At 36.8% G+C, this 12525-nt stretch overlaps 1 protein-coding gene across 3 annotated transcripts; it reads right to left on the bottom strand.

Annotated features, from left to right (window-relative positions):
- Nucleotides 1-5629: 5629 nt before the first annotated feature.
- Nucleotides 5630-11797, bottom strand: LOC107630764 (uncharacterized). Of its 3 annotated transcripts, XR_015907413.1 has the most exons (4): nucleotides 10341-11646; nucleotides 7401-9226; nucleotides 7202-7285; nucleotides 6601-6653 (listed from the first exon to the last, which is right to left on the bottom strand). XR_015907413.1 is itself a non-coding variant. In XM_088509025.1 (3 exons), the coding sequence occupies exons 1-3, from the start codon at nucleotides 11271-11273 to the stop codon at nucleotides 5926-5928; spliced, it is 1584 nt and encodes a 527-aa protein (XP_088365151.1). In that variant the 5' UTR covers nucleotides 11274-11797; the 3' UTR covers nucleotides 5630-5925. The 3 variants fall into 3 exon arrangements, 2 of the variants coding, with proteins under 2 accessions (XP_088365151.1, XP_088365152.1); XM_088509025.1 differs by lacking the exons at nucleotides 7202-7285; nucleotides 7401-9226 and adding an exon at nucleotides 5630-6033 and having other exon boundaries at nucleotides 6111-6653; nucleotides 10341-11797; XM_088509026.1 differs by lacking the exons at nucleotides 6601-6653; nucleotides 7202-7285 and having other exon boundaries at nucleotides 7311-9226.
- Nucleotides 11798-12525: the final 728 nt, after the last annotated feature.

Here is a 12525-nt window from a genome sequence, read left to right as displayed (position 1 = left end):
TCTTCAATTTGGCCTTAAATAGCTTCAAAAAATGAGTTGGATTGGGTTTTGGGGGCCCAAAAATCGCTGCCAGCGAGTTGCAATTAATGAGGTCACGTGCAGGGACCTGTGTGGACGCATAGATGTGTGACACATGTTGAATCCTGACTTGTGCGTCTGCACAAGTATCTGTGTGTACGCACACTTAGACTTATGTCCACTATAGCAAATTGCATATCATTTTGAAGCCCCAGAAGTTAGCTTTCCAATGCCGCTAAAACCACCTCATTTGGACCTCTGTATCTCAAGTTATGACCAATTTAGTACAGAGAGGTCAGGGCTGGCAGCTTTCCAAATCCTTCATTTCTTGAATTCTTCCATTTTGCATGCTCTTTTCCTCACTTCTTCAACTCATACTTGCCTTGGAAACCTGAAAACTACTTAACAAATACATCAAGGAACCAAATAGAATTAAAGTGAATAAAATTGACTAAATTAAGCACAAAAGAGCATGTTTTCACTTTCAAGCACAATTTAGGAAGAAATCTCAAAAGCATGCTATTTAGGTGAATAAATGTGGGTTTATGTGATGGAATCCACTCAAATCAAACCAAAATATATCGTAAAATATGGATTCATCAGTTCTCTGACCTCCTGTTTCACTTCGAGTAGACTGGGTGCGTGCTTGACCTTGTCTTTCTGGATTGAAAATATGGTAAGGAATTTGCGCGAGAGATCGTCAAAACTAGATACCGACCTCGGGGGAAAGCTATCAACCACTTCATGGCTGCTTTGGTCAGTGTTGTCGGAAAGGCCTTGCATCGAGTAGCGTCTGAGGTGTCTGCCAAGTACATTCGACTCTTGAAGTTGCTGAGACAATGCTTCTGGTCGGTTGTTCCATCATACAGGTTCATGTCGGGGCTTTTAAAGTTTCTGGAAACTTTAGCCCGCATGATATCCTCAGTGAATGGGTCTTCTCCCCCCAGTGGACCATCTTCCCGAGCCGTACGAGAGTCCTTATTCCGAAGGTTGGATTCTAGCTTTGAAAGCTTATCCTCCAGCTCTCTTCGCCTTTTGATCTCTCTCTTCATGCTCCTCTCCGCTTCACGTTGTCCCTCTAATTTCCGTTCCACCTGCTCAAGTCGGCCCTGATGTCCTTGTAGCCATCCCATGAGGTCGGCGTCATGATGCTGTACCTCCTCTTCAGGGAGGCAGACCTCGGATGGGATTCTCCTTTGGTCGCCAGAAGGGCCTTCTCCGTGTGGCTCCTCCGTTCTTGACTGGGGCACTACTAAGGCTTGGTCGTTATTGACCATGTCTTGATTCTTGATCTGACTCGGACGCATTGTGTCCGTCTTCGTATTGCCATCCCCATTGAGCGTTGATCGCCAGGTCCCCGACAACGGCGCCAATGTTTCGAGAGTTACCTGAAACAGGGTTCCCTTTGGGCTTGTAAGTGAGGCCCAAATCTCCAATAGAGTGTGCTCCGACTTATCCCACGTCTTGTGGCTGTCGTCCGAGTTGTTTGTGAAAAGGTGGGGGGAGGTATCTGTAAGACACTCCGATGCTTAAGTTATCAAGGGGTTAAGCAGGTTTAAAGTATTAGAACTTAAATTTACCTGAGTGTGTCAGTGTATTTATAGGGGATGAACCAATAACCACCGTTGAAGTAGTTTCACTTCTGATGGTTGATAACCGTCACTTTATCTTAGGGTTGTTGAGATCTCTCTTCAGGAGTGGTGAGAGATTTAGGGAGACAGTTACTCACTTGGATAAGTGTTAATTGCCTGCTTGCGTTGATCCCGACCTCTTTGAGGAGGTCGGACAAGCGGTGGAGGCCAATCTTCTAGATTGGACCTTTTAACTTTATTGGGTCTGACTTATATTTTGGGTTAGAATATGAATAATATGGTTAAGTGATATATGATTTTTTTAAATATATAAAAATATTTATGCAAAACATATATCTTTATATCAAAATATTATTTTGACCGAAAGTAGTCAATTCGGAAATATTTATATGTTGTAAATTGTAAAATTGTTAGTAATTTTCATTTAACAATTTAGTAAATTGTAACAATATTTTTGTAACCAAAATAAAAAAAAATACAAAATGCATAACTAATAGAAAGATATGTGATCTCCACCAATTTTTATATCTCACAATAGAATTATCCATTCTTAGTGCGAATTAGACATAGAATTTTTTTATTTTTTAGTGTGACTAATAAGTTACAAAGTTACAAGTATCCTAAGAATATTTATTCATACACTATATATAAGAACTTTTAATAAAAGAGCAATATTATTAGATAACCAACTTTTTTCAATTAACATTAACTAAATTTTTAAAAATTATTTTATTTATTTTTTGAATTTAACTTTTAATTCTAAATTTTAAATTATAAATCTAAACACTAAAGTTGACTAATGTTAATTAACTAAAAGTTAGTTTTCTATACTTTCTTTTAATAAAAATAGAATGTTCAATAGATTTTTAATGTATTAATAACACATTAAAAATATGAAATCTTTCCAATTTTATTCTTTTATCCAATATTTTTAGATATTTCGTTTTTTTGGGCTGGGCCAGTGGCCATAGAACAGACCGGACCCGCACTATTATCGTTATTTTCATTTTTTAATAATTTTGGGATCATGAATGATCCTTTTCGGAACGATACAGAGGTATCTTTGTTTTTGGTCTGAACTGAACGCCTACGACGCCGTAAACCCAGATAATATAGGCCTGGGTATGCGTGGAGGACCATATTATAAGGTGGGCCTGCTTCCTGATTGCCCAAATCTCGTTTAAAATGAGCCAACAAAGTCTTCTTTAACTTGGGCCTTGGCCCGTTTAAATACCCAGAAAGAAATTCGAGTTAATACTCAAAATGACCCCTAAAATTTAACCTCCGATTCAATTTAGCCCTCGAATTTTTAATTGACCAAAATTATACCCTGAAATTTTAACGCGTGCCTCAAGTTGGCCCTTCCGTCCATTTTCGTCACCGAAAAAATGACGTGGCAAATTTATTTGACACCTGACAGTGGCATAAGAAAAACGACGTCATTTTTTCAAAAACCTAATTCCCTATACCTTCATCACTGTAAGTGGGGTCAAATTTCCATAGTGCCAAATTCAAACAAACCAACAAGAAGCTCCTGCAACATCCTTCTACCAATGTCGAAATAATCAGTCTTTGAATAAGCTATTTCAATCACATAAAAAGCTTTTTTATTTTCTATATGTGAATGCAATGCAGAAAAAGTGAAGAAAAGTGGAGCAACACTCACGACGATAGTGGGTCCGAGGTGAGGGCGGCGATGTAGTCAATGAGGGAAGGGTCACTGGTTCTGGCATCAATGGCTTTTAGAACGTGGAGGGGACTCTTGATGAAGAAAGAGGGTGAGTTGAGGTTGTAGTGTTACACTGAAACCCTATCCCTCATTCTTTTTCAATAATAATAATAATAATAATAATAATAATAATAATAATAATAATAATAATAATAATAAGTTTTAAGTGAAATAGAAGAAGTAGAAGAGGTTGTGTTTGTTGTGAATGAAGCAATTGCTCATGCCTGTGTAGATGAAGGTGATAATGATTACTTGATGACTGAAAATGGGTTGGAGAAAAGCTATGGCTGCTTGAGGAGGAAGAAGAGGAAGGAGAGTAAAACGACGTCGTTTTGGAACAAATAGCAAAACGAGGTCGTTTAATTGTGCCAGATCAGCTTTTCGGTGATGAAAATGGACGGAAGGGCCAACTTGAGGCACGCGTTAAAATTTCAGGGTATAATTTGGGTCAATTGAAAATTCGAGGGTTAAATTGAATTGTGAGTCAAATTTCAGAGGTCATTTTGAGTATTAACTCAAGAAATTCTTTGACTTCTGTTCATGGAGTATTGGGACTTTGCGAGAGAACCTAACATAATAGTAAAATCTATCTTAATTAAAACGAAAAAAAGGTGTTTATTTATTAGCTGCCCTTTATTTGAGAGGGAAAGCAGGGACTGGTTTGGTGTGGAGTAGAATTTAGAAGCGAAAGAATTATTAAAGAGTAAACACAATGATTATTGAGTAAATAAATGAAAGAGTATAACCAATTATTAATTTATATATAACCGCAGGTTAGGTGTAGGAAACAACCATCATTATATTTTGTTTAGTGGCAGCGAAGAGAGAATCCCATTATTGCAGGAAAAGATGGTGAATATCTCAATTCAGTCGAATTTAGAGAGAAGAAATTTTGGACATTTACTATATTTGATAGAGAAATGAAGAAAGAAGAAAACGTTGGGTTGCAACTACGTACTGTCTTGTAGTATCCATAGGGAACATTTTTTAATTCTACAAGATTCTCATGAGTATTGATAAATTATTGCGGAGGGCAACTTGTTTACTAGTTCACTCTTCATATTTCTTTTGTTAGGATCAACGTTATTTGGATTAATATCTAAAGATTCCAATTCGATAGTATTATATAAAGTAAAGTATCGTTTTTGTCCCCAATATTTGTGGTAAGTCCCAAAGTTGTCTCTAACGTTTCAATCGTCTATTTAAGTCTTTAACGTTTTAAAATTGACTCAATGTTGTTCTGCCGTGTGAGGGATCCGTTAACAGAATTGACGGCGAGACAAAATTGAGACGATTTTGAAACTTTAGAGACTTAAATATGATGAAAACGTTGGAGACAAAAACGATACATAGAAATAAATTTTAGTTTTATCTTTCAATAATATCAATTTTTTCTGTACATAGTATTCAATTATTTTTTAAGTGTGATTAAGTGTAATTTACTTAGATGTGATTAAAAAATAATTGAATATTATATGCAGCAAAAAATTGATATTATTGAATGATAAAATTAAAATTTATTTCTATGTATCGTTTTTGTCTCCAACATTTTCGTTCTATTTAAGTCCTAAGGTAGCATTTGGTGGAGAGACAGAGACGGAAAGACTGAGAAACAGAGACTAAGAGACAGAGATTGAAATAAATCTCAATATTCTGTTTGGTGCAAAATGAGAAACAAAAATTGAAACAAAAATAAAACTCTAATTTAATTTATACAAAAGGTAAAATTGGAATTAATTAATTAAAACAAGAATATTTTAGGTATAAAATATTATTAAAGTTTCAATCTTCATCTCTAAAAATTTTGAACCCCTGTACTCTTATATATTATTGTTGGTTCATCATGTGATCGAATTACGAATTACCAGTGTGTTTTGAGACAAGACGCCGTAGAGTGTAAGGCAAGAAGAAGCCATAGTATTTATTAATCCTTGTTTGGCAATAAACTTTGGTATTATATGCCGAAACTTTTGACGCTGTTCATTGTTACGAGCTAGCAAATATTAAAGCTTCAAATCTCGACTTTTGCTTAATATTAGTATCAGAACCAGATCAAGGGGAGCGCTGATTCTAGTTTTGGAGGTATTTCGGGGAACATAGCTCTCTTTACCACGTGAAATACATTTTTAATAATGTGTGAAACTATAACCCAGATGGTGGGATAAGATCTACGAAGAAAAGTTGGATTATTAAAATTTCTTGTACGCTACACTTGATGATCGAATTAGTTAAGGAGAGTACTAAGGAACAGCTGTTTCTGACTTTCCGTTTCGACAAGAAAGCATAATTTAAACTAAGTATATAAATGGTATACTGGCGCATTGTTGTTTAATAATGATAATAACAATAAACAATAATGATAATAACAATAATCAAATTATAAATTACAAATTAAACATCTCCCTCCCCCATTCGCTGGTGCGCATTGTTGTTTAAACAACAAAACTCTTCTCTTTGTACAAAGTTTCCTGCTTTTCCCAATCAGTGAAGGGGTGGAAAAAACTAAAATTTCACGTGAGATCTAGCCACCCAATGAGAGAATTTAAATACTGTATAGTATATGAGTGCGTGAGCCACACGGCAGAACTATGCTTCGCTTACCTCACCTTCCCCACACACACCCACATGTATCACCATTGTCCCTTTCTTCTTCTTAGAAGACTTGACAACTCTGCAACAGTTCCTCCTTGGAGCCTGCCATCGAAAGCATTTCATGTTAATGACATATTTAGAAGTAGTAGAGGTAGCATTAGCATAATATATATACTTACTCTATCCCATAGATGTGGATCTGGCTTCTTATATACCTCCACTCTGTCGAGAAAAGCGGGATTAGCCATCTTCCAGCGGCATTCAGGATGAGGAATGCGATGCCTCTCATATTCAGTCAGTGTCTGTTGTGTTGTGGAATTCAATCTTGCCTTTGACAGGTAAAACACAAAAGGCTTCTGGCATGGGTGTCTGCTAACTGGACGCGTGTTAAATGCATATGCCGTGTAATCTGCTCTTCTATACCAATTCAAGAATGTTCTTGAAGGCATTTCCATCTCGCGGGGCGAAAACACGCCGCGGAATATCTGAACCGCGAAACCCCATGAAACGGAAATGGTCCAGCTCTTTGATTTGTCGTAGCAGATGGATTGCTGCATGAGGCCTGCTGAGTCAAGCTTCATTGGTACCGTAAGCCGTTGAAGGGCTTCTACGCGACTCACATTGGGGAAGATGGGCTCAACCACATCAAGGTGGTGCAGGGACACCAATGGAGTCACGGGATGAGCTGCAAGGAGCCCGAACAAGTTTCCATACACATCATACTGTTACAATACACCAACCACTGGACTCAGTCGCTAATAAAGACTAAAGTACAAATAAGTAAATAACTACCATCATAAGTTCAACCACCAAATTCAAAGTACAATGTGTAGTTCCTAGTTAGTTAGGGGAAAAACCATTGCTTCATTTCCATCAGACCATTTGAAATTTTGGCAATCAAAATCCATCTAAAACAAGCTAATTATAGTTATATGCTATTAATAGTTTTTGTAATTGTCATTTGTCAAGTCAGTCCAATTAGGGGTGTTTATGGGTGAGATTGGATCGGGTTTGAGGGCAAATTAGAACCGAACCAATTAAATTGTCATCGGATCGGTTTGGATTGGGTAAGGCATCTTTTGAGAATATACCCGAATCAACCCAAACCGATTAAATCCCGAATTGGATTGGTTCAGGTGGTTGGGTACTCGATTAAATCTTAAATTTGAAACAAAAAAAATTGGGAGAAAAGGGAAAAAAATTTTCAGTAGCAAAATTTAAAAACGGGTATGATCAATTTTAGCAATATTAAAACAAATCATAGTCATACCATTGTTCCGAAAATCGAACCGGACCATCCGGTTCGACCGGAAACCGGTCATTTTGTCCGGTTCGGTTGATGTGATAAACCATCCTGCAAAAAATTGACTTAAAAACTGGTCAAACTGATGGTTAATCAATGAACCGTTAAAACAGTCCGATCTTTTGCCGGTTCAGTGGTTTAAAAAAAAAAATCAAAAGTTCGGAACCTCTCAATTAGGCAAACCCTAATTCCGATAGATGGTGTTGTCGCCGCCAGCGGAGACAGACTTGGGTGCCATCGTCGCTCGTGGAAGGTCTGCTCGCTTCTCGATCCTCTTCTCCTCGACGTTGAGTGCTTGCTCGGAACTGTTGGCGACACCGCCGCAAAGGGCTTCTCCGTCGTCGTCTCTGCTCTATCTGTTGGTGCCCATCTCTCTCTTCGAGTTCTCTCTCTATCCGAGGCTCAGAGCTCTCCCTGTCTCTCTCATTGCGACGTCTCTCTCTACTCGGCTGTGGAGTATTCGTTGCTCCGTCACCTTCCTTCCTCCCTCGCCGTCGATAACCACTACTGGCTCAGTTTATTTTTGGTTATTTTGTTAATTTTATTTATTCTGATTTTTGAGTTGCTGGCCGTTGATTTTTCTGATTCTGCGTTGTTGATGAACATTGTTAATGCTATAATTTTTTCTGATTCTGAGTTGTTTATGTTAATTTTGAGTTGTTTATGTTGGTTTTTCTGATTCTGAGTTGTTAGTTTTGGTTGCTGATTTTTTTTATTCTGGATTGTTGATGGTGGTATGGTAAAATTGTTTTTCATCATTTCTCATCTTTCAGTAGCACAAATTACATTTCTTTCTTGTACATTTTTTGTTAAAATTTATACACTTCTTTGAACTTTGAAGTATGCTAGAAAGAGTTTCAATTTTTTTTTGTATTGAAAATTCCAATCAAGTCCCTTTGTACTGGGTTTGTCAAAGTTTCTGGTTTTAATGTTGGTGAAATTCTCAATGTAAGTAGATAATAATAATAAAAACTCTCGGTTTATATCATTTATGATTATGAATATTTAGTTTATTTGTTGTTATTCTTTGTTTTTGTACTGATTTTCTCAATTGATGTGGTTTGAAAATTTGTAGGAGAATGAGAAGGAGAACATCACAAGGACTAGTATTCAACAATATGATATTGCTATTGTAGAACATTATAATTCTTTATTTGTTAATTTTTTTCATTCTATTATATTTTTTGTTTTTATGATTTTTATGAAATTGGAATAATTGTTTGTGGTTAAACATTATTTCTTTGTCATTTAAGTGCATTTTGATTTTTATTAGTTATAAAGATTAATATTTGATGTTGTTTGTAAACTTTTAATTATAAATTGTGGACAATTTATTAGGTAAAATTATAAAATTTTAAAAATTTTATTAGTTTAAAAATTATTGAATTTAAATATTTAAAATTATATATTAAATTTTAATAATTTTATTTTATATTTAATTACATCGATTCGATTGAATTGAATTTCGGCTGAACTATTGAACCAGTTACTCTATCGGTTCAATGATCGGTTCGATTCTCGCAACCTTAATTCATAAATTCTTTTTTCAGATTCACAGAATATCAACCCTAAACCAACAGATTTACAAAAATTAACTAACAAATTCACAAACAGACTCACAAAAATTCATTAATAACACAAACAAACTGACAAAATTTAACAATTAGATTCACAAAAAATGAAAGAGAACAAATTGAAAATGAGGAAGATTGCTGAAGCACTAAAGCAAAAGAAGATTTCTGAAGCATTGAAGTAGAAGAAGAGTCGGCGGTGAAGACGACCCTGACGAAGATGACGACGCTCCGGAGAATACAATGCTAACGAAGACGTCGATGCTGCTGACAGAGACGACGCTGACGAAGACACTAAACAAAGACGTTGACAGAGAGGAAGCTGCCACCGATTTGCTAGGGTGAGTAACGATGAGGAAGCTTTGCTAGGGTTCTTCTTTTGGGAGAGAAATACGATGGGTGTGGGTGGGAACTGGGGAGGCTACAATGAGTTTAGGATTAGGTTAATAATCAGTAAAAGTTATAAATATATATATTTTAAATTTATATGTTTTTTAATTTAATTAATAAAGGATTTGGGTTTATGAGTCAGTTCAGATTCTGCACTCGGAGAACCATTACCCGAATAAAGTAATAGAGTGTTATCGGTTCAGTTCGGGTTATACCGATTATCTATTGCTTTCAGAATTAATTTAATTGGTTCGGTTCAAGTACACGATGCTCATGAATACCTCTAAGTCCAATTGTGTCTGTAATGAACTAATAGGCAAAAGAAAAGAAGAAAATAAAACAATAACGGGAGATTTATATCTACGTGTTAGATTATCCTCAACATGTCCTTTTTCCACTTAATCTTTACAGAGTGAATACCATTATGGTTATGGGTTAATGCGCAAAGGGAAGATGAATGCGTATGGAGGGCACAGAAGAAAATTGAATGCCATGAAGCACCGACACAAAAGGCACAAACACAACACTAGCATATTATTTTGGGGGACCTATGCTGCCATGCATGGGTAACCCAGTTTTTCAACCCCATCCACAGCTGCTCCCATCACTGGACCCCACAACACTCACCGAGCCCGTAAGGGCCCAGCCCCCTAAAGGCCTAAACCCAAATCAGTCTCCTATTGAATTCAATCAATCAATCCAAGGGTCCACAAACAGGAACCAACCTTTTCTCTCAACTAATTAAAGTATTATAAATTCACTATCATTTTTTAATTAAATTAAAATTAATAAACATACAATGAAAACTAATATTTGAGGCCGAAAAAGAAAATCCAGAGCATCCGAGTCCCAGGCAATTCTCCTTAAAATCGAAATATTAATAAAAAAGAATGGATTCGAAAACTTTTTGAAATTAGAAAAATAGAGTCCCACTCCCACCAAACCAAAATAATGCCGACAAACTCATGCAAATGAGCAAATCCCATCCCGTGGTAAATAGAAGCAAAACAGAGACAGGAAACCACGTATCATATTATCACAGTGAAAACGATAAGACTCTGAAACTTAACAATAATTATAATATAATAATATAATAATAAAATAATAAAACGAAAACACGGAAAGAAGCTAGCGAGTGAACTCACCTGGTGAAACCCGGCCTCCTTGGTGAGTGGAACACCGAGTTCAGCCATGCAAGCCTGCATCCGGTCATCGGAGCCGTACAAGCCAGGGTACCTCTGAATGCAGCGGTCTTGCATTGTCTGGAGGGCCTTCGCCAGAGGGTAGCTGATGGCGAACCCTCCGCCGCCGTAGGCCATGCCGTAAGAGAAGTATATGTTCTGAAGGTGGCTCTCCGATAAGCTCCCAATGTAGTAGAACTGGTTGTGATCGTACTTCCTCAGAACCCTAATTAGATTCTCCGTCACGAAAACGGTGTCGTCGTCCCCCATCACGAACCACCGCACGTTCTCCATTCCCATCGCCAGCGTCTCCGACACGATCCGCGAGATCCTGATCGCCGAACGGTGTCCCTGCTTGTTCGTGTACGAGAACTTCGAAGTGTCGCCCGAGATTCTCACCGGCGGCAGCCCCTCTCCCATCCCGCCGGAGCTAACCTTGTTGTCCAGCCACACCACGCCGCGCATCTCGCTCGCCTTGTACCATAGCTTGATGTAGTTCTTCCTCTTCTCCCAGAGCTTCGACGAGGCCGCGATCCCGAAGACAACGTGGCGGAGCTGTGTCTGGTCGGTGGCGGTTTCCCGAGATTCGCGGCGAGTGACGGCGGAGGTGCGGTTCAAGAGCCTGAGGGTGGAGGCGGTGGCATTGATGGTGGGGATTGCGGTTAGTCCTATTCCTGAGAGGATGTGGGTGTGGGTGGAGAATGGGGGCTCGTGACAGTCACGTGAGGTGGTGAGGAGCTTGAGTGTGTAGACGACGTAGGTGACTGAAACGAAGAGGATAAGCAGAACCAGAAGCTTGGGCAATGTTCTGTGCTGTGAGGCGGCGGCGCCACCTAGAGGGGTGCCGGATTTGGGGCTCCTAGCGTGTTCCCAAATTATCTTCTCCGGATCTTTCATTCTTAAATTGAGTTTAGCAAAGGGAAAGTGGGGCTCTAGTTCTGGGATTAGGGAATGACCAATGCAATTTTAAGATTGAATGTGATTGAACAAAAAATAAAAGAGTAAAGGGGGAAGAAGATAATCAGGGGACAGGTGTTTGAATGAAAGAGGAGAGAAGCATGCATATTGCAATCTCTCCTCCCGGGTTCCTAATGGAGCTAGCTAAATTAAATGTCATTATTAGTTAATAAGATGAGATGCAAAATTGCAAAGGCAGCATATTAGGGTGAGAGACTGAGAGCGCGTGCAAGTGGAACACGAGTGCCAGAGAAGGAGAATTCCAATGTTTTGAATTTTGATGTTGGATTTGTGTGGGGGCCCAACACCACACTAAGCAGATTCAACGACTGTAAACTAGGAATGCTGTGGTGGTAATTAGTAATTACACGATCGCATTCCTGATTTATTCCGTGGCGGATGCCGCATGAGTGTCTCAAACGATATCATTCTACCTCCTATCATAAATCATATTTATGAAACTTAGGAGGCTCATCCTTAAACGTTCCTTGCTAAGTATAGAGTGCTGCACACTTTGTGAATTTGTAAATTTAAACTCTTCATTTATTATATTTTATTTGAATGGTCTGAATTTAAAAAGGTAACCTGTTAATCAGGTTAATCATTTTTTGATAAGTTTTAGATTTTTTTTGTAAATTTCAGATATTAGGCTGAAGTTCAAAATAAAAAAATAGTATATAAATATTAAAAACAACATGTCTATAAAAAAAATTATTAGACTTTAGAATTAAAATAAATAATACATAAAAAATAAGTTGAAAATTCATGTACTAAATCTAGAAAAAAAGATATATTAGAATCTTAAAAAAAATAATATTAAATATATATTATGTATATAATATTAAAATTTAAATAAATTTTGTTTTGTGTTAAATAAAATTATAATATTAAATATAAACACAATACTAAAAAATTTTGTGTTATATATATATAATATTAAAATTTAAATAAATTTTATTTTATGTGAAATAAAATTATAACATTAAATATAAACACAATGATAAAAAATTTTGTGTTATATATATATAATTTTATTTTGTGAGAAACAAAATTAAAACATTAAATATGAACATAATGATAAAAGATTTTGTATTATACTAATTTAATTAAAAAAACATATATACAACGTAAAAAGCAAACAAACATATAATAATTTTATTTTGTGCGAAACAAAAATTCATATAAGTTTTTA

This window comes from Arachis ipaensis, chromosome B3 (genome assembly GCF_059453495.1).
Source record: "Arachis ipaensis isolate K30076 ecotype BB chromosome B3, ASM5945349v1, whole genome shotgun sequence".
In the NCBI taxonomy this organism is placed as follows: domain Eukaryota; kingdom Viridiplantae; phylum Streptophyta; class Magnoliopsida; order Fabales; family Fabaceae; genus Arachis; species Arachis ipaensis.
The sequence above is the reverse complement of the archived record's forward strand: the minus strand, read 5'-3'. Positions and strand labels throughout refer to the sequence as shown.

Bases quoted from the DNA above. Each gene is read 5' to 3' on its own strand.
- LOC107630764 (XM_088509025.1), bottom strand. From the start codon at position 11,273: ATGAAAGATCCGGAGAAGATAATTTGGGAACACGCTAGGAGCCCCAAA. The intron at 6,654-10,340 runs GTGAGTTCACTC...GTATTGTAACAG, and splicing joins AGGAGGCCGGGTTTCACCAG to TATGATGTGTATGGAAACTT. The intron at 6,034-6,110 runs GTAAGTATATAT...TTTCGATGGCAG, and splicing joins ATCCACATCTATGGGATAGA to GCTCCAAGGAGGAACTGTTG.